At 43.3% G+C, this 27,463-nt stretch overlaps 1 protein-coding gene across 23 annotated transcripts in view; it reads right to left on the bottom strand.

Annotated features, from left to right (window-relative positions):
• LOC110834880 (uncharacterized) overlaps window positions 1-27,463 on the bottom strand; it is a 97,779-nt gene that overhangs the window by 50,555 nt on the left and 19,761 nt on the right. For 10 of the 23 annotated variants that reach the window (XM_087354239.1, XM_087354240.1, XM_087354242.1 and 7 more), the window contains exons 1-2: window positions 9,758-10,061; window positions 152-1,603 (exon numbers count right to left, since the gene is read on the bottom strand). In XM_087354239.1, the coding sequence (XP_087210365.1) occupies window positions 152-1,603; window positions 9,758-9,934 (1,629 nt within the window). In that variant the 5' untranslated portion in view covers window positions 9,935-10,061. Of the gene's footprint in view, window positions 1-151; window positions 1,604-3,024; window positions 3,373-9,757; window positions 10,063-10,148; window positions 10,280-27,463 lie in introns of those variants that run through there. The other 13 variants (XM_022074565.2, XM_022074581.2, XM_022074588.2 and 10 more) reach the window with 6 other exon arrangements.

The raw sequence follows: 27,463 nt of genomic DNA, 5'->3' as shown, positions 1-27,463 counted from the left end.
TGAAAAACATCAAATCTTAAAATGTCTGATTCGTTAACATAAAATCTGAACTCGAAGTTGACAGCAAACCTCAAATGTTGACTTACATTAAAAATAATTAGCAACAGACACAATCTAACAAAGTTAAGTTAACGCAAAGCATCAAACTTACATCGGAGTATGAGGAGTCAGTGTTTTTAGGACAAACTTCTGAAACTATTTCATCTGCATGCACATTCGCGACCTCGGTACCACCACCAAATTCTTCCGGGACGTATTCAAGACTGTCAGATCTCTCGGGGATACGCCCTGATGGTTCGGCAACCGTTTCCCAGGTCTCAAAACCATCTTCAACCAAAGGACCAGTCAACTCAATCTGAGGTCCAGCTCCGCTACTAGAAATACTCAGTTCTTCATTTGAAACCAGTTCACTTTCGCTTATTTCATTGTCATCAGGAGGAATTATATCAATTTCTGGAATTGTTATCTTGAATTTACCGTGTTCTTCGGTTATCTCAGCGGTGGCTTCCTCAGGGGTTACAGGGATTTCATAATCGTCGATTTCGAGAGTATCAAAAACGTTAGTTACATGATCATTATTACCACACCCAAACTCATCCATGCTGTTACTCAAACCAACACTTACAACATAATTAGTACGAAAATCCCCATCTGGGACAACCTCCTCTGATATGGTCTCGATACAATCACAGGCACCAAAATTCTCATTCAAATTTTGCGAGGGTTCAACCACGGTATCGAATTTATCGCCTGTCTCAACCTGAAGACAAATGAAGTCTGAATCAGCACACTCACTCGACGGTGTTTCGACTATATCTGGATTATCAATCGTCTCAGATTTGCTGCTGTCAACTATCGTAGTGAAAGGATCGAATGTTGAAAGCGTAATATGATCGACATCTTTCAAGATGGACGAATCAGATTCAGATGATTCTTGACGGCATTCGTCAAGATCGTCTACATGTGACGTTGAGCAAATTTCAAGTTCGTTTGGTTCCTGTGTGCTTTCAATGTCGGAATAAACCGCATGTGATTCCTCTCCCAGGAATGGATCTGCTAGGCCTTCGTCGTCTTTCAAGTATGGATCAGTTCCATTGATCTGCGTGTCATCGAGTGTGTTGAAAAAAAACATATCATTCCCAGTAAACGTTTGAAACGAATGATTCCTTTCGGCCAAAATAAACTGCGTATTGATATCAAGGGCTTTACGATCTGTTTCGTCATAACTCCGAGGAGACAGAATTGTTGGCGAGGACTTTATTGAATCACAAGTTTTCTGGTTCGCATCAATCGTATCTGTATCGTCAGCCTCTTCCAAAGTATCTGAGTAATCTGAGATTCTAGGGGAAAATTGAGCGTCTATAAGTTCCTTTCGCAAGGCTAATTCCGATTCAATAAGTTCTTGTAAACTCGTTTCGTCATCAGACGGTGGTAGGTTCAGTGTTAAATCTGTCGAATCTGTGTTATTGGATGGTGAGTTACGAATTTCGAGAGAATCTGCTTCAACGTTCGCTGATGTTAGTTCACACAGAGACACACCACAAGCGCTGCTGTTACTCACTACCTTCACAGTTTTCGCAACGTCGGCCATCACTGCAAAGTTCTGAAACAAAAGAAAATCAACTTTAATCTCTATTCCCAGCGTCGTCTCGCAAAATCAATGGCCAAGACCTAGTTTAGGTTGGCAGTTTCTGCGATTAACTTCTGAAAGAAACTAGACTGTACTCTCTGGAGCACAGGAAAATTCTAAAGATGTTAGACGACACCACACGCAGGGCAGCCAACGGAATAACTTATACGAAAATGATATCAAAGACATTGTCGTGACCAAGGTAAATGATGCCACAGTGTGTTCCAAGGTCATTGTTAAGAGTGTGATATATCACAGCACTTCAAATACTCCAGGTATTGGTGTCCGGAACAAAACAACCTAACCTAAAAATGTCTGGTGTCGCATCGGGTCAGTTGACACAGGGAACGCGGATTAAGTAACCAGATTCTAATTCCTTCCAATTCCTAACACCGGCAGCTGGTGCAGCGATGAAAAAAAAACAACGCAAGGAAGTCGTTCATCCACTTGACAATAAAAAATAACCCGAACTGGTATCACACTCGCCAGGCACGCTGATGCTAAGGCCGTGAGGTTTTTGAGGTCAAGGTTAAGAATACTTTCTGATCGTCTTCGATTAGTAGGAACAAAGTGTTACGTTTCTGGTAGAGAAACTTGTAGCAGCGCGACTCTATCGTGCCAGTAGCACGCAGTCAGAGCGATGACACACACACAGGCGGGCCGCAGGCGAAGATATTTATTTATACCTCAACTGATGACCGCTACAGCGCCACGTACGAGGATCGAGAGAGCTCTTCAACGAGTCGGAAAAACACTATCAGTTCATAGTCACTCCGTCCAGAATGGCTCAGACGTAATCTACCCCCATGCAATGAATGTGAAGACCGCCACTCGCCTACGGGTTCAGAATGAGTGGAGCCCATCCTCTATGCTCCCCTATACGCCTTCGAGTCGTGGTCACGAGGCAGAGAAGTTTTACCTTCGCTCTCCCATACGCTGCAATGGTGCATGGTTAAAAACGCATAGGGACAATTTTATTAATCTACATTTTTTATTAATTCCCTAATTGGGTAAAAAATGTTTAATTATATTCAGCATTATTATGACACGGAATTATAATACTTGAGACATTGCATCGGAGGTGGAGTCCTCACTAACGCTTATAATGGCATTATAACTCCCCCAAACAATATTTAAGAATTCAGTCCGTACCGCGAAGAAAACACCACACTTCACCATTAAAAAGATCAACTGGTTAACGCTGAGTCCGTACCGCGAAGAAAACACCACACTTCACCATTAAAAAGATCAACTGGTTAACGCTGAGTCCGTACCGCGAAGAAAACACCACACTTGACCATTACATCGATCAACTGGTTAACGCTGTTTAAGGAAATAAGCGCTGTTTACACTGAGAATCATTAGAACCACATAAATACAAAATGAAGAGTTACCGATTGCTAAAGCAGCTGGTACATATAATTACCACTCGGCTTTAAAGGACCAAGTAGACGTCATTCGTGTCCCTGGTAGAAATCTTTAAAAAGCCGCGTTTTCATTAAAGTGGTTTTGTAACGTCTGTTTATTCTTTGCGTGTGCGTGGCTGTGAAAAAACGAGAGCTTTTTCTTTTTTTACGGGAGAATCGAAAAAACTGCGAAGCCTTGAAAACAATTATCTAATTTGAAGCTGTATTTTGCATCAAAAACAGACTGGAGACGTCCGTAAATAAACAGCGTGTTCTTAGTCAACTATACGAGCGCCTGTCCACATCCCGTAGCTACCCCCAGAGACGCGCAATCACTTCATCGCCTTCTTCAAGCCCCCCCCCCCCCCCCCCACCCAACTCGCTCAGTGGCCCCATTAAACACTTCACTCAAGAGGCTTGAAGTGAGATTCTGTGACGAAGAGATGCAAATGCTGGCTTACTTATTTATAACTTCCCGGTCTCTTTTTCGCACTGATTTAATCTACTTGTTGCGCATGCGCGTGGCGGACGCTTGAGCTTTCAAAAACACCCGAGAGAGCGGTAAGAAACAGTCGCTGTCGGAAGACACGTGACACCGGCCAATTCAATTCGACGTTGCGATGCCGGATGGGCAGCGACCTCTCTCTCTCTCTCTCTCTTCGCCTCTGGTCAAACGAGTTTGCAGAAATTCGGACAAGTCAGCCTCGCTTCCTTACACATCATCTTCCCCCCCGCCCCTCCGCCCTTCTGCTTCCGCTCCCCTCTTGTGCCTGTGGACTGTATACAGCGCACACTCGAAAGCTGCGCGTGCGTGGACACTCCAGCACACACGACTCGTTACGAACACCGCGGCAATTGGACGAGGGTCGCGAAGTCTGTCGATATTCAACACTTGTTTTTCTCAAAATAATCTAAGCTGACCCTTCATAATAAAAACTAACCTGACAAAACATTATCATAACTTAACATACTCCAACCAAACCCAAGCCAACAGAACACAATCAAAATTCAAAATTATCTCAACATAACCTAAACCTAACATAACCTAAACCTAACATAACCTAAAACTAACCTAAACCAAACCAAACCTAACGTAACGTAATGTAACCAAACCTAAGCTAACGAACCCAACTCAACCTAATCCATCCAAACCCAACCGAACCCAATGCATTCTAACGCAATCCAACCTAACCTAACCTAACCTAACCTAACCAAATCCAACTTTGCTTACTCAAGTGATGTCGATATTCCTTTCGTAATTCAACTTATTTAAGTCACCCGTGGAAAAGGATCTGGGCCAACTGCCAATTATATCCACGCAGAAAAGAACATGTTTCAAAATATTTCGGATGGGGATAATAGTTTTTTGACGTAAATACGTCTATAAGGAAGGGTCATTCGGCAAAAAGTGTAACTTCATTGTTATGTTACCTAGGAAACGTCATCTGTTTACTCGGAATTGTTGTTACCTATAAAACATTACATTACACTACGTTACATTCATCTACCACAGACCCATCTTAAGCGTAACTAATTCAAGTTGAGTAAGCAAAGTCTTAATCAAACTTTACTCAATTGTAAAGGATCTATAAAGGAAATATTTAGAATAAAGCCAAAATATAAACTTCCTTTCAGTATAGACGCATTTACGTCTAATTCTCCGGAACCGTCGTTCCACTGACAACTTTTTGTTGTTGTTATTCAAAGATACGTAACGAATGACGATGTCTATGACGAGTTTTCAGGCAAGGAACATGGACAGATTAACAAGAGATCTGATCATCTGTCGAATTCCTCCCTGCCACTTCGATATAAACCACACGCCCAAAATTCTCAGTTCAAAATCACAATGAGTCAGTCATTTCTTCAACACGTAAGCGAGGCTAGGTCGAAATCTTTTTTTTCAGAATAATAAACACGAGCTATTTATAGGCGACAAACTCATCTGGTGTTCTCAGGAGAGACAGTAACGGATTTTTAAGCACCAATAAAATGTCCCTCCACATTCAAACGTTGCTAAAAATACGCCTGTATTTTTCATGGTCAGCTATTCACACAGTAACAAATTTGTCATTAACTGAGGAATTTTTAAAACCCGGTTCTTCGTCTATCTATCTAGAGTGGCATAAGTATACTGATGTTTCAAAGGTCTTTGCTGCGTCCATCATCAGGGCGACCAGACTACAAGTCCCAACAATTTTTAACCACATTCATTCTTAACGGACAGCACCGAACAAAGAACCTCTCGATAACAGACGATGAGCTGTTCGTTCGTTTGTACCCAAACTGACACTAGATAAATTGCACACACGTGAATGATTAATGAATAAACCTGAAAAAATAACAAGTTCCATCCATGGCAATAGCTGTTGACGTGGGACGACGTAATCACGAAATCAAAACCAAAATTTGACATCTTAGGGGGTACGTGAAATTTTAAAAAAAATATATATTATTTTATGATGAACACTGAATAATCAGTAACGTAATTTATTTAATTTATTTTAGATGTAGATTATATACTATGTATAACTTGAATTACACACCAACGACTTTGGGGGTACAAAGTTGAAGAGAAATTATATCTGGGGGTACGCGAACAAAAAAGGTTGAATACCACTGGTATAAACCATCAGGTAAATACAGGACAACGTAAGCACAAGATAATCTTCTTCCTCATGTGATTTACAGCCCAGTGTAGGTCTTGGCCGCCTCCTTTCGGATGTTTTCCCAGTCTTTGAAGCGTGCATTTATGAGTAGTGAGTGACCAGCACAATTTCTACTCAATCCTGATTTGACTGCCAGAGCCATCTAGCAATGAATCACGAGAGACTTGGGTGAGAAATGGCCGCTGAATTTTGCTTAAAAAGTCTCATTCATGCTCGTAAGGTTCTTTTACGTGCCGTAAATCTACGAAATGGGATCATACTTACTTCCCTCCCGAAGGAAGTTGTCCTACAGACTTTTATCACCCTTAAAAATCCATTGACCTCGGTCGGGATCGAACCCGCGAACCACTAGTCCACCGAGTTCCCATGAAAACAGCTTCGGTTAAAATAGAGCTTTAATTCCTGTGACGTTCCACTCTAGGTACACTTTTGTCTGTCCCTTGCAAACGAAAGGCAAAAGCTACTGAACTTGAATTACACCAATAAAAACTCTTAACCACATGCCGGAAACCTACATATGTCCTCTGACGTCAGTGGAAATCCGTACGAACTTTAGAAGTCTCGGGGAAAGACATGGGCTGAATAACTAGGGTGATCGCCCTGATGATAAGGCAGCAAGGACCCCCGAAACGTCGGTAAACTTCTACCAGGCTACACGGCAGCCATCTTCGGACTCACCGCCCTAAAAACATCAGATCGTGCTACGTACAAATGTCACTTTGTCACGGTGACATCCTCGAAAGCGATCTCTGCGTGAGGAGTACAGTTAGATGACGTCATCGCGACGGAAAACGGAACAGGAAATGCCCATAAAACCGTAAATCGTAAAGAACGCCTTAAAGCGGCAGTGCCTAGAATCAAAGCGGGACAACACCGGAGTTGTTTTCCGCAATCAGGACGTGCTGGCATCGGCGTACATCGAGTTCGCCGTCGTAAAACGGGGTCGTCCCTAACCCGCGCGTATGCTCCGTGTTGGTCCTCTGACAGTTGCCGCTCCATCGAGCTGAAGATGCCGGACACAAAGAGCGAACTCTCTCCTTAATCCGTCGCATTAAACTTCATCGCGGGGCCGCGTAGAAGCACATAGAAAGCTTTCGTCGTCTCTCTTTCTGCCTTTAATTTATCCACATCCTTGGCTGTGCACTGAACTTCCAGATTCACTTGGGTAAATTCTTGTCACGGTAGGCTGTAGGTTGGTAGGGAGGGCTCTGATGTGTAACACACGTGGGCGTCGGTACAGCCCAAGGGTTTCTATGTAACGCGAAGGAAGTGTTAAAGAGCACTGTTTCGGATACAACGGACTTTAAAACCTTTACTCACGACTTTTCTAGAACGTGAGAGGTCTCAATGAAATTACAGGGTCGTGTAAGACGTTTTAAAATGAACTCATGCAAAAATTTTAAACCCATCAACTCCATAAGAGACGAAAACTTGATCTTTACTCGTTGGTACAGACGTACCACGGTTAGAACGCTGGCCTTGTAATCCTGGGGGTCTCGGGTTCGAATTTATAACTTGTGTTGGGCAAGGCCGTGGTCTAGGCAACACGGAGTTTTCCTCCGTGGCATCCCAACAATTACTCCATTAACACACAGAAGAAGGCAATGGCAAACCACTTCTGGATCATCTGCCAAGAACGTATATGAACAGGTCCCAGTCCGAGAAAAGGATGGAAGGATCCTGTTCATATGGACCTGTCGTCAGACAGAACACTAAATAAAATAATAACAGACGTACAAGGCACTCGATTTAAAGGAACAATTCGGAATATGCTTAAGACGTACGTAACATAACAGAAGTCCGTCCAAAAATCAGGGGTTTTCTATTTCATCGCAGTCTTAGCTCAAGACATGGGCGTGTATCAGTATTCCAAATACTAGGCAACCTTCCAGAGGCAGGCTTAACGCCTCAAGGCCTTCCAACAGATCGGAAGTGACACCAGACGTTTTAATTCCCCTCTTTGCGTAACATTGATGTGCTAATGGCGGACGAACGACTTCCGGTTCGCGCTCGGTGGATGGACCAGCGGCTGCCGACCTGGAGGGAACGCTGTCCGGGTGCCTCGGCGAGATCCAGGAAAAGGGAGGCGTCATCGCCTTCTGTTGTCTTCACAGTTCTGCGCTCTGGTGGTGATGACTCTGAACTACAGTTCCGCTGCTTGTCACAAAAGAGGGTGACTGACGAACAATCTTCTGAGTCACTGACGTGTCTCGAACGCGTTCAGCAGAACAAAGCACATTCGCCTTGCCCTCACTCTTTCGTCTCTAAGACACGTTATCTGATGATGTTTCAACGACAAACGTCTGCAACGTCGATTCAACTGTGAACAAACATCCCTCCGGGAATATATTTCATCCCTGGAAGTCTGTAAGGGAAAATGTAAGGAGGTTACCCAAACAAACACGTGTGATTCCAAATCTGGACTCGGAAGCCAAGAAGATATACACAAAAATAAACAAACAAGTTTTAACGCCAACAGCGACCTGGGAACTACCTCGTGTCGTGTCGGCGATAGACGAGTTCACTTCCTGCACGACTAACAAGCGACACGCGAACAAAAGACGTCCTGTAAGCGCACAGCTAACGCCATTACCAACATCACTTATTCCATCGTATTTGTTACATTAATTACAGCTGTCAAATGTCAACTAACACATTTCTGTCTGCTTTGAATAAAATAAAGTACTGCTAAAGATTTTCTGCGACGCGTGTGTACGTTCGACAGCGAATACTCGGCAGACAAGTTAATGGGGATCGAAACTACAGTCGACTCGAAGATCGATCGATTATGTCACTTCGAATCGTCATAACAAAGACGCATTTGAAGTTAACAATAAATCTGTCCCGATACACGCCACTTAAACGCTTGGGGGGAGAGGTAGTGTAGCTCCTACTGATTCTTGACCTCGGCACTAGATGGGGTGAGTGGTCAGCGTCACGCCGCGGCCGGCTTTATCCCCGGGAAAGGACCCCGGTACCCATCGGATACAAGGCTATAGAAAAAAAAAATCCTCTGCCCCTGTCGGGGATCGAACCCCGGTCGTAGTCACAAAAGTGACTGGGTTATCCCAGCTCAAAACACGCAGAAAAATCTGTTCTATACTTATTACTCAACTATATGTTTCAAAATGTCCGTGAGGAAGTCATACGAAAATAAACTGGAAACAGATACCGAAGTATGCAGACTGCGACACTTTAAAAAGAATGTGTCCGGAAAGAAGACGCGAGTTCAGGCCCCCGATTACAACTCTGGTGGCTCCAAGACTACGTGAAGCCACGTAATAAAAGTCAAAACCTCCCGGAGACTCGGACATCATTTTATTTACGTCTTGTAAGCCGAAACCCGCTCACTTCCCCTCTGCTTCAGAAGTCGCATGCCAGAGGCAACGAGAATGCTAGGCCACGACGGGAATGCGGTGCTGGCACTCTACCAAAGACAAATATACCACCAGAAAATGTTGACTCGTGCGGTGGACCACGGCCGATGCATTGTCTCCTCTCCGATTTCTCATGACTGTCGGGAAATCCCGTTACCTTCCACGGTTTATCCCTTACGTCTGACACGCACAAGTTATTAATGACTTAATTTATAAAAAATAACTAAAAACATCATTTAATACCAGAATGAGGAGCCAACTTTGGCGAGGGGATCAGATGGTTAAGGTCTTCAAGACCCGGTGTGCCTTATGCAATCCACTGAGACTTGAGACGAGAAAATTGTCATTTCCTAACACAAATATCAAAATATCGGTAAGACGAAGCCACCGTCCCAACACGCGTCGAGAACTGAAACCTGACCAGTTGATACAGCAGGGTTTAATTCCCACAAACCACCACCCTTCATACAAATCGGCGCACGTATGAAACCGAAGGTGCATGAATGCGTCGGTAAATCTTACATTACGTACGTTCCTTTGTTCGTTAACTTTCCGTGACTGCACAAAGTTTACTTTCACTATTTAAATTAGCATATTCCAACACAAATGTATCTCTCTTTATTGTTTTACACGTTTCTGTGTCCATCTGGACCACTGTCATCTTACGTCACTTACAGAACGATGTTTCACAGCTTCCTTCATCTTCCGAAACGTCCACGAACACAATGCAATTGTATGAGAAACTTCACGATAACGATAATGGCGTCCTGGTTCTATAACGTAATGACAATAGTCTCGGCCTATCGTAACGATGAAACATCGAAGGCCAAATAACCTCTCACACAAAGACATCTAATATTATAATTTAAATCTACACGGGCAATGATACTATAATCGCGAAGGATCACGGGTAATGACGTCATTGTGAATTGCGTCCACGTATATTACATCCGCAATGCGAGGACCGATATCCGTTACAAACACCTCTGACATAGAAACACACACAAACCAAAATCCAAGAAACCTTCTTCAGTGATTATCCGACCATCACATAAATTCACCGAACCTTCTACTGGTGATCTGGTGCAAGACGATGCTAAAACTACACGTAAATATTTCCATCTTCGTTTTAAAATGTCTAAACAAACTTTTGCACGTGTCTCTAGCAGTTTACTACGCCATAAAGCACGAAACATCTACAAATCTAGCGTTTACAGCACACCCTGGTGATCAGACGAAGAACCATGATAAATCACGTGACCTGGTGCGCCATCTTTGAAGTTTACTCACAGCTGACAATGAGTCGTCGTCCCTTTCGATTCTGTCTACCCGGGAGAGTCGAGTCTAAAACTGCAGAAAAGGATTTTGAAGACGTTTCGGAAGCGTTTCAATACTGATAAAGACAGACATTATGCAGGTGCAACAAGGGGTGATCCTTCAGCTTGAACGGATGAGCGGTGGACTAACAACTAACAGTAACAAGATTGCGTGATACGAAAAGTTACAGAAAACCTAAAATATTCTTCTTCGCCTTCTTCAGTTGGCACTACGGCCGTTGGTGGACCCTGGTCTCTTTAGAGCCTAAAATCCGCAGCTCAAAACAAACCGAGTTAAAAAAAATCACGCCAACCGAGAACGCGTTATTTTCAAACGTTATCGTATACAACACACGCTTCTCCTGCGAAAGTTCAAGGACAGGTATGTCAGAAAATTACGAGTTGGTGGACGGACAAGAATTCAAACCTTCTGATATATATATATATATATATATATATATATATACGCGCACGCGCACACAGCGAAACTCGGTTATAACGAGATCCAAGGGACCGGGGAAAAGTTCTCGTTATAACCGTTACTCGTTATAACCGTTGTTGTAGCTATATGTTACTTTTACTGTTACTCACTACTTTTATCACACACACGCAGATAAAAACAATTAATAAACACAGCTTACGATCACACGATTAATAATTTATTTAGACTGAATTTGAGAGCCGAATGTTTCATACCGACACATAAAAATTGCATTCGTGAGTTTGCCAGGTAGTTCTTCCCCTTAAGTCTTCTGAGAATCCGTAACATCAAGGAAGAGATAGAAGAGAGGATAAAGGGACGAGATAAAACACAAAGCTCAATGTCACGTGCACCCGCAACGTACGACAGCCTCTATTCAGACGATGCAGCGGAATCATTCTGCCCTCCCTGTACTGTCGCCCTGATACCTGAGAGCCCCCGCAGGCCCTCGACACCCCCTGCCACGCAAGGTCTTCGGGGATTTTCGCTACTCCACTCGAACGAGGACTACGCTCTTCGTGAGTAGCCAAGCGCACTAGATGAGACTCTGCGAACGGAAATCGAACCAAACTACGAATGTCGACTGCATATGTCGTAAAAAAGGGTTAGAAAATGCTATCGGCAGGGACGTAAAAATAGATAAGGGACAGTTGAGTCACTGCTCGTTATACCCGTGAATCTCTCAACTACCGTCATCGCTTTAATCGTGAATTGTTGCTCATAAAATACATCAGTTCCAGCTAACTGTTCTCTGTTTGCTCGCAATAGCCGATATATCGTTATAACCGTGTTCGTTATAAAAGAGTTCTGTGTATGTGGCACAACATTTCTGAAGATCCCGGGCTTGAATACTGTGTCGTAAATAATACACGGCGAGAAAGTAAAAATTTCGCTGCAGCCCCAATCTCAGGCTGGAGGGACTGAGGAAAGGCACAGAAGCCCTCAGTCAAGGAAGCAGGGGGTCCCAGCCGAGACCTGCCGAATGCGAGGGAGTGGTAACCAGATTCAGGTCAACTTAATTAAAAACAGTAAATATATATTAAATCTTGTCCGTCTAATCACAATAAATTCTTATTAAATATTTAAAATATTATAATAATTAACATTTAAAATATTTAAAATATTAAATGATGTTCTTTATCGAAATATTCGATTTACATTAGACCATCATTTTTCATGTTTCACGACATGTTTCAGTTCCTAAAAGAACCATCTTCAGGTGTATATAATTATATAAAGATTCAATCAATAATAACTAAAATACAATTGCTATATATTATTTTAGCGTACATTTTTTTATCACTAAAATAATATATAGAAATTGTATTTAAGAAATTGTATTTTAGTTATTATTGATTTGAATCTTTATATAATTATATACACCTGAAGATGGTTCTTTTAGGAACTGAAACATGTCGTGAAACATGAAAAATGATGGTCTAATGTAAATCGAATATTTCGATAAAGAACATCATTTAATATTTTAAATATTTTAAATGTTAATTATTGTAATATTTTAATATTTAATAAGAATTTATTGTGATTAGACGGACAATATTTAATATATATTTATTATATCACAATATGACGCAACTTTACCATCTCTTAAAAACAGAGCATGAAGGTTACAACCGCCACTGGAAGGCAGCGTGGGCCGACGCTCGGTTTTCCTCAGACTGTCCTGGTCCTTGGCTACAGAAGACATTGGTTTCTATCAGAGAGACTCGTTTCAGAGGAGAAGCCAATACGCACTGGCAATCCAAGAACCGTCATTAATCTGCATTACCCTCGTGGCCTCAGTGATCGAAGGAACGAATCAGAACGGACACTCAGACGTAAAAAAATTGAACTTCAATAACAAGGCCAATAAGATTCAATGATTACTTCGAACACATTGAATGTCCAATATCGTAAAAAACGCATCCCTCGGAAATTGATCTCAAAGTCACTTCACTTGAAGGTAAGGTGATATTTTGATGCACAAAATAAATAATACCATAGAAATTATTACAATCCCGTCAAAGTTGACGGGAATCAAACAATTATAATCGCAAATCGCACTGAAATTTCTTATACTGCCTACAGATGGCACACGATTCAAGCATGCGAAACGGAATAACAGCAACAGGCGTTAAGACACGGGAATTCTGGGTAACGGTGATCAGCTTACGAACTGACATCGGACCTAACCTTAAATAAATGGGCCAACGATCATTAACTGACACGGACAAATGTTACGGATTAAGCAGCCACGGAAATGTATTTGGATTAATAAGTGGGAAATAAATACGATTGTGGAGGAAACAGCTGTGGACACGGGTGCTTTAATCTTTCACTATCACTTACAATCGAGCAGACAAGGTCGCGCGTTCATGGAAGGATTCCGTGGCCAATGCGGACGCAGATGGAAGTTACCAGCATTAAAAAAAACTGCGAATCTGATTAACAGCAAACGAGATCTGTTATTATGAATACATATTAAATTCCGAGCACAAGTGAACGCAAGTTTTCACTCGAATTTTGTTACGCTTCTGGGGCGTGTTCATAACTTCACGCAGCGTCAGAGGCCAACGTTTTGGAAGAACGAGTTTAATGACGTCGTATATCTTACATTTCAAGTGGCAACACCTTTGCACACCTAAAACGCTGGCTAAAGAACATACACAAAAATTACACACTGTGAACTGAAATCTTTGGTTTGGAAAAACAAACCGTGGTTCAGTACGACAGCAGCAAAGCACACGCCCGCGATACGTCATAACATGGCGTCTCAGCGTCCATATCCTGGATCCCCCCCTCCCCAATCTAAATTTAGCTGCCCACACAGCCTCTGCGGGGGAAACAGCGCGACACAGCAGGAACGGAAGTTGGAAACAAACAAATGAATGCAGCACTGCGCCTAATCCGCTGTCATTACTAACCCCCTGAAGCCCAGTGGTAACTATATGTACCACGTGCTTCTGCAATCGATAACTCTTCATTTTATATTTAAGTGCTTTGTACGATTGCCACTGTAAAGAGCTGTTTATTTCCTCAAACAGCTGTAGTGTTTTCTTAGCGGTACGGACTGAATTCTTGGTTAGGTTAGGTTATCTAAGATGTGACCAGTTGAACTTTGTAATGGTGAAGTGTAGTGTTTTCTTAGCGGTACGGACTTCTACGAGCGCGTGATTTGTAAACAAACTGCCTGACAGCTGGCTAGTGGTCGGTTTGCATCCGGAAGATAATGCGACCGGCCATCTCGACACAGGTTTTCCCTGGTTTTCCTCTGTCTTCAAGCAAATGCTGAGATGGTTCCCAAGTTGCCACTGCAAGCTTCTCACGCAACCCTCCGGATTTAAACTCGTCAAAATTTACTCCCTTTAACCTATAGCGGATGGCGATAAATTATTTACTTAACTTTCCAAATTATAGCTTCAGCTTTTCTGATAGACGATTCAAAATTTCCGTCGTTTTTCCAAGCAAACTCTCACTGATTATCGCACTAACGTCTTCACTCTAACTTCACTTTGTTCTTATCAGAAGGACGAGCGGGCATTGCCTGGGGTCCTTCTAACTATAAGATGCTCTTCGCCCCCAGAAATCGAAATGTCTCTCACTTCTCCTACACCAATTTTCTCGTTCCTTCTACTCTCCCCCTCTCTCTCTGTCTCATTTGAACTTTGAACGGTGAACTGCAGTGTTTTCTTAGCGGTACGGACTTTGTGATTTCTAAGCAAACGATCACAATGGATTTCATGTGGATTGACACAAACTGACAATCATGGCGGATAAACTTGAACGAAGGCACCTGAATCTGGTACTCAAGACCTCGTGTGATGACGGCTTACTTGGAGGTTTTACTCAGTCTCTTCTTAATACAGACGTAGCACGACAACTCGCAATTCACCAATCACGCATTCAATTTGATCTATCAAAGCCAGTCTTCGAAAGATTAAAGAATAATAAATGTAGTATTTGTTTCTATTCTTGTGGAAAGGCTGTCCAAATAAATGTAAACGAGAAGTCGATTACGTACACAAAAAATATCGATACAAAAAGATCGACCGGCCTGCCTCACTCGTATTCTAAAACTTTTTGCAGTTATTAAACGCACAATCAGAGCATTTTCGTAACGAAATATATACTCAATCCGGGCAGATTACGTGGAATATACTTTTTTTTGTAGAGAAAATTACATTCAACGCACAGCTTTAAAGCACGCTGTTACAATATTGCCATCACTCACTCACTTCTACGATACAGGAAATTCTTTAGAGAGATCGATTGTATACGAGGCTAGTCAAATGACAGTCCACTTTCTTTATTCAACATGAAGGTTCATCACAATATTGCCATCAGGAATGCGAATTTTAAATTAGTGTTATTATTTTTTATTTAATATTTTCCGTCAAATCACAATTTTTAATAAGATAATAAAATATAAAATATTTAAAATATCATTTCACGTTCCGCATCGAATGATCGATTTACAAATTGGAACGTTCTCTTACGACATGTTTCGGTTATATTTAACCGTCCTCAGGTATAAATTAGATTGGTAAATTTAAAACTCGAATTACAATCATTTACAATGTTATGCAGTTTATTGAAATGTTCTTATCAGAACGCTGTCTCGGAAAAGTAAAATTACTTTTCTTACAAAACTTCCACGATCTTCATTGTTCACAATGGACAGTTTATTCAACGACGTTGTTTCTGGTACATACGATAACAGAATGGGTGCGGGTTATGATTAATGCCGACGTCAGACGTCTAGAAAGACCGAGAAAAACCACGGATGACTTCAGTCAGAACAGTCGGTGTTCAGCCAGACCACGTGGTTGGGGCTATTTTCGGTTCCAAATTAAAGAGGAACGCAGAAGTTTTACTAGAGGCTGGTAGACAAGTGGGGCTGGAAGTAAATTCAGAAAAAACTAAGTACATGTTAGTATCTCGTCATCAGAAGACAGGCGGGCAAAATTATCTTAGGGTAGCTAATAAATCCTTTGAAAGGGTTACAAAGTTCAAATATTTGGGAACAACAATAACAAATGAAAATGATATTCACAAGGAAATTAGGAGGAGATTAAATTTTGGAAATGCTTGCTACTTCTCAGTTCAAAATATTTTGTCTTCCCGTCTGATTTCTAAGAACCTGAAGATTAAAGTATACAAAACAATAATATTGCCTGTAGTTTTGTATGGGTGGGAAACATGGTCTCTCACTCAGAGGGAGGAACTCAGATTGCAGGTGTTTGAGAATCGGGTGTTGAGGAAGATATTTGGGCCTAGAAGAGAAGACGATGGGGCGTGGAGAAAACTTAAAAATCTGTACTCCTCCCCCAATATTGTCAGGGTGATTAAGTCGAGAAGAATGAGATGGGCTGGGCATGTAGCGCGCATGGATGGGACAAGAGGTGTGTACCGGTTATTGGTTGGGAAGCCTGAGGGGAAGAGACCACTGGGGAGACCTAGACGTAGATGGGAGGATAATCTCAGGCGGGATCTATGGGAGATAGGAGTTGAAGGAGACTGGATTTTGTTGGCCCAGGACAGGGTCCGGTGGAGGGCTTTGGTTAGTTCGGTGATGAACCTTCGGGTTCCGTAAGCCATCTGGTTGGTTAGTTAGTTTTCAAAACCAGTAAACAATAATCATAGTAATCCAAGATGAGTGATGCTAAGCGAGCAGAGACAAAGCGATCTGCAAATGAAGAGCTTTCTGATGTACTCTGACACGTGTGTGTGTGTGTCTCACAGACCTAGTTACAAACCGCAGCTGCTCAGCCACAAGAAACGCGTGACTCAATTTTCAAACTTCGGTCTGTAGGACCTGGACATCGAACACGTTTAACCAAGCCTCTGACTCATGCGCAGAGACGCAACAGCTTTCTCGGTAAGCGATTTCTCACGTACTTGGTCGAAACGAGAAGTTAACAGGTGCAAGTGAGCATCTGCGTTGAGAATCTCCAAACCCCAGATGCCCCGGTACGAAGTGGTTTTACTCCAGAGGTCCCAAATAACTCGAAATCAAACCCCGGGGGTCAATTTTCGGTCACAAGTTCATAAACCTAAGAATGCGAGCTTCGGCGTTACGAAGGAAGGCCGGAGTCTTGAGGCGCCTCACCACCTGAGCTATCGGCTTTGCAATTGGAGTACATAACCTTGACAGTATCTGGATCCGATCCCACGACCTTTCGAACACCGGACGTCCTCTGACTGTCAGCCGGATCCTCCACAATCAATACAAGACGCAGAGTTCACCGTCCGGAAACAAGCACTCCGCGCATGCGCAAACTCCAGGCATCCGACAGGGTAAATGTCAACAGCCCGTACACTCCCAGCCAAATAAAATGACTAAAACGTGTCGTGGAATTACGAAATGTGAGATTCTTCCGAAGATGCCCTCTGCCTCCATCATCAGGGCGAAATGTCACTCATCATCATACACGCCGCCGTGAGAACATTAGATCCCAGGATGATCCCGTTCTTGTGGAAAATGACGCCAACAACGGGGTTTTTTAATCATACTTAGTACAGAAAGAGATAAATTCAAGTACGAGAGCGTGGGTCCTCAAGTTTTATACGAAAAATACAAAACTGAGTTGCATTTTCCTTACGTGCGGAGTTTTAAGAAATTGTCCGCAAATATTGTCATATTTCAGTTTGCCAAACAGCGCGACCCAGAAATTTAATCTCCCCTGGCACTGACTTAAATCATTTCTTCCTGGGGTCCGTCACCTACGTGACCTTTTAACCTTTACTCGCTGCTAAAAAATATCCCGCCTCCGGCCTACATAAACTAACTTAATACGACCCGTAACAGTTGACGGGAACCAACATTTTTGTGTGGACACTTTTAAAACGTTAACGTATTATCCTTCAAAATCGCATTCATGAAACAAAATTTACAAAACACTTCCTTTTAATCAGGAGACATCTTCAAGGCGACTTAAGTCAGATCGCTGTCGAACGCAGACCCCGCCAAAGGCACCACCACAGCCTCGTTCGGATTTCCCGCTACCACGGGAACTTAATCCCGACTCTTTCCCGCATCTCGCAGCCAACCGCTGACGGACACTGCGGATTACGAGGTGCTATCGGAAAGTTTCCAGACTGCGCCTATAAAAACCCGTACACTTATCTCAGGTATTAAATTCATCCATCACCCTCGAAGTAGTTCCCCTGGGAGTGAACACAACGATCCCAGCGCCGCTGCCAAGCCTGGAAGCATCCCTGGAAATCTTTCTTTGTCAGCCTGTCAAGCACCATCTGCGATTCTGCCTGAATCTCTTCTATCGTCTCAAATCTCCTTCCCTTTAGCTGAATTTTCATCTTTGGGAAGAGGAAGAAGTCACACGGAGCTTAGAAAGGAAGTTGGGGTCGGTTCTTGCAAGTTCTTTGAGCTCCTGACAAACGAGAAGTCGATTCTGCTTCTGGTCCTCAGACAGGATGCGTCGCATGTGGAGTTCTTCCTTTAGAATCAGCTGACAGGTCCCATAGCCTATCCCAACAATGTCGCACAAGTCGTTGATGGTACGACGTCGATCTTCGTAACATTTTCGGGCGTTGTGCTCGAAGATGGTCGTCCAGAACGCTCGTCATCATCGACAGAGGTTCGGCCATTTTTAAAACGTGAATGCCACACAAAAGTTTGCGGACTCCCCAAATGCTTGCTTTAGCATTTCATAGGTTTCCGTAGCCGTTTTGGCGAGTCTTTGGCAAAATTTGATGCACACGCCATTCCGAAATCGCAGGAGGGTCGGTGTAATGCACTACCAAAACGCCCGTAACTAAGAAACAAATGCTAATTCGATGATGCCGGCTGGCACACTGATTCACTATGAATGTAGGCCGCACCCCCTAGCGGCAGAAGCTCGTACTACATCTGGTTCGCCCGCTATTGACACAGTCTTGAAACTTTCCGATCGCACCTCGTATATTAGCAGGAGAAGTCTTTTGGCAGGCGACCGGGTTCTGCCAACGACTGTACCTGGAGCGTCCGCGCAGAAGCACCAGTTTCGTCGAAACTGCGGGTTTCCTTCCCCTTTGACCTTTCCAACACGCGAATGTTTCATCCGTCTCGCTGTTTTCAGAAATATTGCACCAAATTCTGCGACGGTGAAGGCGTCGAGAACTTCAACAGATAAATGTGACGTACCAGCCGATGGCTACGACGACGATGACGGCGGAGCTTACGAATTAAATATTTATGTAATAAGCCAACTACAAAATGTATCTTTACAGAAGAGTCAAAAATGTTCACAGAAATTACGAAGAGCCCCGATAAAATCAACCGAACAGCACAGTGACTGACTACGGGTTGGACGACCAGGGTTCGATCCCCGACCGGCTCTGGGGCCCACCCAGTCCCCTATCCAATGGGTACCGGAGTCCTTTCCCGGGGGTAAACACGGCCGGGGCGTGACGCTGACCACTCACCCCCATCTAGTGCCGGGATCAGGAATGAGTACGAGCTAGACCTTCTCTCCCCCCAAGCGACTAAATGGCGTTATTTTCTCACGATAAAATCAAGTGAACACTTCAGTGTTATTGTGAATTAAAATTCTGCTATTCCTCAATTCCTAACGTGTTATCTTGTCACCCAAGATACAACGACCTTCATAATTAACCCTTCTACAAATTACGTTTTATTCGTAGGCTTAAGATTGCCCGGAGTGACGGGCGAGGGCACAGATCCCTATCTGTCATCATCGCGTGTACCATGAACACTTTCTCTGAAAGCTTAACCAACATTATGAACAAACGGCGAGTGAAATTGGCATCCGAATCCCATCTCGTCGCATAATTATTAGCAATAATTTTCAGTTGTCTGTAACCGCTCTACTTCTCCCGAAAAATTTCCCTTCTTAACAACATGTTACCAACATGGGCCAGCAGCGATCTTCGATATATATTATTATTCCGCGCTGGTTGTCATGGAAACGATTTGGAACAGACGCAGACCCTCGACATTTCACTCAATTTCTGACCGAACACGTCCACAGTTTTCCTCCGTCTCTCTAGACAGGCACACGTAATTACCAATCACCATTCACGATCGTCAGCCCACCCCCCTCGATCATGAATAGTGAAGAAGGGTGTTTTCGTGGGATATACAGTGCTGTCTGGTAGTTTACCGACGTTTCAGAGATGCCTGGTGCCTCCATAAACAAACTTAATGAAACGTCCGTAAATTTGTACCAGAATGCAGGGTTCGACAACCCATATGACAGCCATCGAACTCGCTACCTTCAGAACCTGAGGTCTCACCTAGTAAACATCGTCCTTAACTTAATCACTCTTATCTAAGAGGCTTCAAAGTTCTCCTAATTCGTGCAAACTGATATTTCCAGATTAATTAAAGCATCAGAAAGATCATTAATTTATTTCAAACTTCAAATTAAATCGAACTACAGTAAAAACCTCTGTTAACCGACCCTCGATTACCCGACTCCCGCATTAATCGAGAGAGTTTCGACCAATCGATTGCGATCGGTTTCTACCGGCGAGAAAGCAAATCAGCTGACGTCAGCAGAATCACGTGATGTACAGAATGACTGACAAATTCGCTGTTTTAATACGAAAACTTCCTCGAACAGCGCTCACGAGTGACTCTTTTGTCGTCCGTCCGTCGAGGAAAATGTGTACTGAATCTCTGTACATTTCAGTATTTAATAGCAATGATTTAAGTGTTTCTGTTTCAACTTTGCTAATTACATCTCTGTCTTGAGCAACTTTTTTTATTTATTTATTTATATATTACCAAGTTCCCCTCCCGCTCGCTTATTCGACATATCCCCCCTTCCATATAGGTCGATTAAAAGGTTCCACTGTACTTACAGAGATTCGATATCGAACTACGCAGACCAATTGCTTGTTCGTCCAGAATAAAAATTTAAATAATGCAAAAATACTAAACAACTTGCAACGCCGATGAAACTGGGAAATAAAAATACGAATTTATTGATAATTCTTTGTGCGACGCTGGTCCCAGAGAAAGGGCCACTGGGCACACAATCCCCCCGCTCCCAGCATGACGTCACAGTCCTCAATACGTTTCCACAATCGCAAATGAGATTACGTGGGAAAACGTGACAATATCGAAGACCCTAGGTCCAGCACGCTCACAGCGTTCATGTGGTTTCCTTCCTGGTACAAGCCAAGAATATTGTCTCCATTATTTCGCACAAAACAGAGAAAGAAACTTCCGAAAAAAACACTGTAATGAGTTTGGATTTCCCTGTAACTAGAAATATCTTGGTAAAAAGTAAAATTGATACAAACAGAGCTGTTAATCTCAATTTGAGGTGAGTCAGAAGATGGCTGTCTTCTGGGTTGTACTCTGGTAGAAGTTTAACGACGTTTCGGAGGTACTTGCTGCCTCCATCATCAGGGAGATGATTACTCATCATCGTTGGTAAACTTCAACTTGGTAACATAACAGAACCTAACAGATCCTTAAAAAAACCTAATTAAATCAAAACTAACCTAATCATTACGTCACCTGAACTGAACTAATACGACGTTAATTAAATTAAACCGAATTAAATGTAACAGCGGGCAGAGCCCTCTTGTACAATCTCGTGACAATTCAGAAACATCCCGTTTCGAGGTGGCCTAGAACCAATGTTCCACCGACCGCCCTACGACGACACAAATTCGTGTCAGACTTGGTAGAAATCAGTCAGCTGTTTCAAGAGCTGAACGGCGGTAGACAGACGTACATCAGCCTACTTTCAGCATTGCAAAGTTTCAGAAACTGTCCACAGGGAAGGAAAAACACCGCTAAGTTCAAGCAAAGGTTGCATAGATTCGAACCCAGTGCTTCCAGGACAAAGTCAGTAGTGGTTACATTTTCCTTTTAGTATAATTTACTTTTGGTTCAAACCTAACCTTCCAGGGGCTGACTGACTTCTCAATTAGACATTCACCGCCGATGGAATTATTCCAGATCCAAGACAAGAAAATCTAACCCCTAGGACTAACACTCGTTGGTATCAGCACAACCACGGGACGGTGCGTTCCCCGGGGCAACTGCACTCCAATTTCAACTCATTTTATTAAAATCGCATGCAACAGAATCAAATTTGAATTTAATGCGAATCTAAAGGGCGGCGGCCTGTCGCGTCCTAATCCGTCATGAATCAGGTTCTGACGGTGACGAATACAAACACGGCTGCCTTCCGAGTTGTTGCGCCGTGCAGACGTTTTCCGACGTTTCAGAGTTGATTACTGTACTGACACTCAGTCACTGTCTAATTCTGCATTCAAAACACTGAACTATCTTTAATTAAACGATAACAACATCATGTTACGATCTGAACTCGAAGCCGCGTGCCAGGCCACGCCAGTAGTTAGACTACACGCCGGTCACGCGGAATTATCAAGTCGCGTGCAGTCGCACTGAGGGATGACGTCAATCGACAGGGTGCAATCTCCAACTGCCACCAACGATCACTGATCTAAGTAAGATCGTAAGTCCTGATGGCACTGAGTACGAAGACGGCTGTCCTCTGGGATGTTGCGTGGAGACGGACGTTTCAAGGGAGCTTACTGCCTCCATCATCAGGGCGAATAACGCATTTTATCTCAAGAGATTACGAGGGTTACATCCACTATTCGACTCTTTCACAAAATCCGTATGACTTTGACGAAATTCAAATTAGACAGCATGGACTTCACTAAAAGTCTGTATATAGTTCTGGAGCCATCAACAAATTGAAATTTCAACGTCATCTTCAGCTTCACTGCACGTTGTCAGCTGTTTCTAAGACAGCGTTTATCAAATGCAAACACGGACTCCAGAATTTGTCACAAATCGGAAAGGCATTCGCTCCAGAAGACAGACGTCTTCACCCTGACATTCGCCTAACGACAGCAGAAGATGGAACCCAGACACGTCCATCCCTTGACTCGAGGTCTTTGACGATGTCTGGAACTGAGCCTTCAACGCCGTAAATAAATTCATCCGGATGTCAGAACGAGATATAAGAGAGTACCGGAGTTCGGCCACGTGACCTGCAGCATTTACGTTCTCGGCAGAGTCCAGCAGTTTGCGATGAACAGCAGGAAACAGCGCTGAGAAAGCTGTGTGCCCAAACATTTTACGTGCCGAGAAATTCAGCCGGAGAATCGGATCCTTGCCAACTGAATTCGCTGGCTTTGATTTGCCTTAACACAATCAAGAGGAGGGACTCTGCCAGGTCCGATAATCCAACTTCTTGTCAAGACAGTGGCTTCCAGAAGTATTTTAGACCACGCCTTCTACACAAGATAATTACGAGGTGCGATCAGAAAGTTTCAAGACTGCGCCTATAAAAATCCGTACACTTATCTCAGGTATTAAATTCATCCATCACCCTCGAAGTAGTTCCCCGTTGGGAGTGAACACAACGATCCCAGCGCCGCTGCCAAGCCTGGAAGCATCCCTGGAAATCTTTCTTTGTCAGCCTGTCAAGCACCATCTGCGATTCTGCCTGAATCTCTTCTATCGTCTCAAATCTCCTTCCCTTTAGCTGAATTTTCATCTTTGGGAAGAGGAAGAAGTCACACGGAGCTTAGAAAGGAAGTTGGGGTCGGTTCTTGCAAGATCTTTGAGCTCCTGACAAACGAGAAGTCAAGTCGATTCTGCTTCTGGTCCTCAGACAGGATGCGTCGCATGTGGAGTTCTTCCTTTAGAATCAGCTGACAGGTCCCATAGCCTATCCCAACAATGTCGCACAAGTCGTTGATGGTACGACGTCGATCTTCGTAACATTTTCGGGTGTTGTGCTCGAAGATGGTCGTCCAGAACGCTCGTCATCATCGACAGAGGTTCGGCCATTTTTAAAACGTGAATGCCACACAAAAGTTTGCGGACTCCCCAAATGCTTGCTTTAGCATTTCATAGGTTTCCGTAGCCGTTTTGGCGAGTCTTTGGCAAAATTTGATGCACACGCCATTCCGAAATCGCAGGAGGGTCGGTGTAATGCACTACCAAAACGCCCGTAACTAAGAAACAAATGCTAATTCGATGATGCCGGCTGGCACACTGATTCACTATGAATGTAGGCCGCACCCCCTAGCGGCAGAAGCTCGTACTACATCTGGTTCGCCCTCTATTGACACAGTCTTGAAACTTTCCGATCGCACCTCGTACATCTGTAATCGTTTGAAAATCAAGGAGTTATCTCATACCTTCAAAATCATTGAACAGTTTTGACAGAGAATGATGCCCGAAAAGATCTCATTTCAACAAATCATTTTTCAGCTGTCATCTCGAGTTCTGATGACTGAAATTAACTGCAAAATGACTGAGCATTGGACCAGCGCAAAGAACATCTAAAACTGAAAAGTCTCTGCTGTGTTCAGGCATCACGGCGAGACGTTTTTTGAGACGAATATGAAAAGTATCCGATCCCTACCCTCTCACGATCAAAACAGATTCATGTGGTAAGTCACCTTTCTGTGGTAAGTCACCTTTCTGTGCTAACAAGGTGTCATGTCCCAGGGACATTTTAATTGTCCAAAATGTCAAACAAAAACTTCATTCAAATGTCACTTTTGAAATACAATTCATGCGTCATCTTAGTTGAACAGAATTTGCGTGAAAGTTTCCCATATCTCACGAAGAACGAGATTCGTGTCTCGTGTTCCAGGAACACAATTATTTGACTGACAGCGATGAGTCTGATAAAGCTGCAGCGGAACCTTCTGGTCAGGATGAATGCAAAATGCAGGCAGCGGAACACGTCGGCAACATTAATTAGACGCAAGATGGCGGCGAATAAGATCAGTTGCATCTTCTTCAAATTTAGGTTAGGTCAAAAGTTACAAAGCCAGATCTTGGCCGATTAAACGCGATCCCAAAGCTATTCCTTTTTACAGCCGAACACATGTTACTTAATAAAAGTTAAGTAATCTTAATTTGTTCTCTTGGAACCGCTTGTACATCCAGCAGCCGTCAGTGAGGGGCAAATTTGGCTTCACGTCAAGGTGATTTGTCATGATCGATAACACACATCGATAGTTCAGAGTTACGAAATCATTTCTGTCCCAACTCGAAAAAGCACACAAAGTCTAGCCTTTTAATATACATTTAGATCTGGAAGGAAAAGTATGATAAAAGCTCTCAAGCCACGGTGGTCTAGCGGTTAGAACGCTGGCCTTGTAGTCCTGGGGTCTCGGGTTCGATTCCCGGCGGTGCCCGAATTTATAACTTGTGTTGGGCAAGGCCGTGGTCTAGGCAACACGGAGTTTTCCTCCGTGGCATCCCAACAATTACTCCATTTACACACAGAAGAAGGCAATGGCAAACCACTTCTGGATCATCTGCCAAGAACGTATATGAACAGGTCCCAGTCCGAGAAGAGAAAAGGATGGAAGGATCCTGTTCATATGGACCTGTCGTCAGACAGAACACTAAATAATAATAAGATGAGGTGGTCTAGCGGTTAGAACGCTGGCCTTGTAATCCTGGGGTCTCGGGTTCGAATTTATAACTTGTGTTGGGCAAGGCCGTGGTCTAGGCAACACGGAGTTTTCCTCCGTGGCATCCCAACAATTACTCCATTCACACACAGAAGAAGGCAATGGCAAACCACTTCTGGATCATCTGCCAAGAACGTATATGAACAGGTCCCAGTCCGAGAAGAGAAAAGGATGGAAGGATCCTGTTCATATGGACCTGTCGTCAGACAGAACACTAAATAATAATAAGATTAGGTGGTCTAGCGGTTAGAACGCCGGCCTTGTAATCCTGGGGTCTCGGGTTCGAATTTATAACTTGTGTTGGGCAAGGCCGTGGTCTAGGCAACACGGAGTTTTCCTCCGTGGCATCCCAACAATTACTCCATTTACACACAGAAGAAGGCAATGGCAAACCACTTCTGGATCATCTGCCAAGAACGTATATGAACAGGTCCCAGTCCGAGAAGAGAAAAGGATGGAAGGATCCTGTTCATATGGACCTGTCGTCAGACAGAACACTAAATAATAATAAGATTAGGTGGTCTAGCGGTTAGAACGCCGGCCTTGTAATCCTGGGGTCTCGGGTTCGAATTTATAACTTGTGTTGGGCAAGGCCGTGGTCTAGGCAACACGGAGTTTTCCTCCGTGGCATCCCAACAATTACTCCATTTACACACAGAAGAAGGCAATGGCAAACCACTTCTGGATCATCTGCCAAGAACGTATATGAACAGGTCCCAATCCGAGAAAAGGATGGAAGGATCCTGTTCATATGGACCTGTCGTCAGACAGAACACTAAATAATAATAAGATGAGGTGGTCTAGCGGTTAGAACGCTGGCCTTGTAATCCTGGGGTCTCGGGTTCGAATTTATAACTTGTGTTGGGCAAGGCCGTGGTCTAGGCAACACGGAGTTTTCCTCCGTGGCATCCCAACAATTACTCCATTCACACACAGAAGAAGGCAATGGCAAACCACTTCTGGATCATCTGCCAAGAACGTATATGAACAGGTCCCAATCCGAGAAAAGGATGGAAGGATCCTGTTCATATGGACCTGTCGTCAGACAGAACACTAAATAATAATAAGATGAGGTGGTCTAGCGGTTAGAACGCTGGCCTTGTAATCCTGGGGTCTCGGGTTCGAATTTATAACTTGTGTTGGGCAAGGCCGTGGTCTAGGCAACACGGAGTTTTCCTCCGTGGCATCCCAACAATTACTCCATTCACACACAGAAGAAGGCAATGGCAAACCACTTCTGGATCATCTGCCAAGAACGTATATGAACAGGTCCCAGTCCGAGAAAAGGATGGAAGGATCCTGTTCATATGGACCTGTCGTCAGACAGAACACTAAATAAATAAAAAAGCTCTCAGGGAAATCAAAGGATAAGATAACTTGTGTCCTCGACGAGCCAACTGTCTAGTTCCTAGGAAAGCGAAACGAGCGATATCAGACGCACACAACGCGTTCATCTGTCTCATCCCAAAGGCGTGCAAAGACGCATCCTGTCTGCCGATCCGATCCGGCATCTTCCTTCAAAAAAACTTCGTATCTTCCCAACCAGCCGTCCGTCACATTCGAAGGACCGCAAATGAAATTCTGCGGTATTTGAAAATTAAACGTTGTTTCTCCTGACGATTAAGGCGGGTCGCACACCGACAGAACCAGTTCCATCGGTTCCATTAAAGTGGAAACCACAGTTTCACGGGGGAAAAAACTGACAACAAGATTATTTTCTGCCCAGGTTCGCACCAGCTGCTTACTTCCGACATAACGTTCAATTCAATGTGGTGTTGTGTCCAATATATATATATGTTACCGGCAATGCACAGAATACGTAATGTCAGTATGCAAAGTATGAAATAAATTGTAATGTTAATATTGTTTGGTTGCGTTAATTAAAATTAATCAAAGTCGATTGGGTAAGCTGTCAAAATAGTCTCAAAAACACCAAGTTACTGAATTTGAACATAACAAAAGTTTTGAGAAATAAAAATTGTTTTATATTAAATTTTTGCAAATATAAAAGATAAAATAAAAATGTATAAATCGTATTATAGGAACTTCTTTCTTATATACGAGTAATTTGCCTAAAGAATCTGAGGCATTTTATAAAATTCCTAGGAATTCTATAGAATATCTAGACAAAGT

The sequence above is a fragment of the Zootermopsis nevadensis genome, unplaced genomic scaffold (assembly GCF_977971745.1).
Source record: "Zootermopsis nevadensis isolate Lab colony 2312 unplaced genomic scaffold, Znev_1.0 Znev_ptg000023l, whole genome shotgun sequence".
In the NCBI taxonomy this organism is placed as follows: domain Eukaryota; kingdom Metazoa; phylum Arthropoda; class Insecta; order Blattodea; family Termopsidae; genus Zootermopsis; species Zootermopsis nevadensis.
This window is presented reverse-complemented; position numbering and strand designations above follow the sequence as displayed.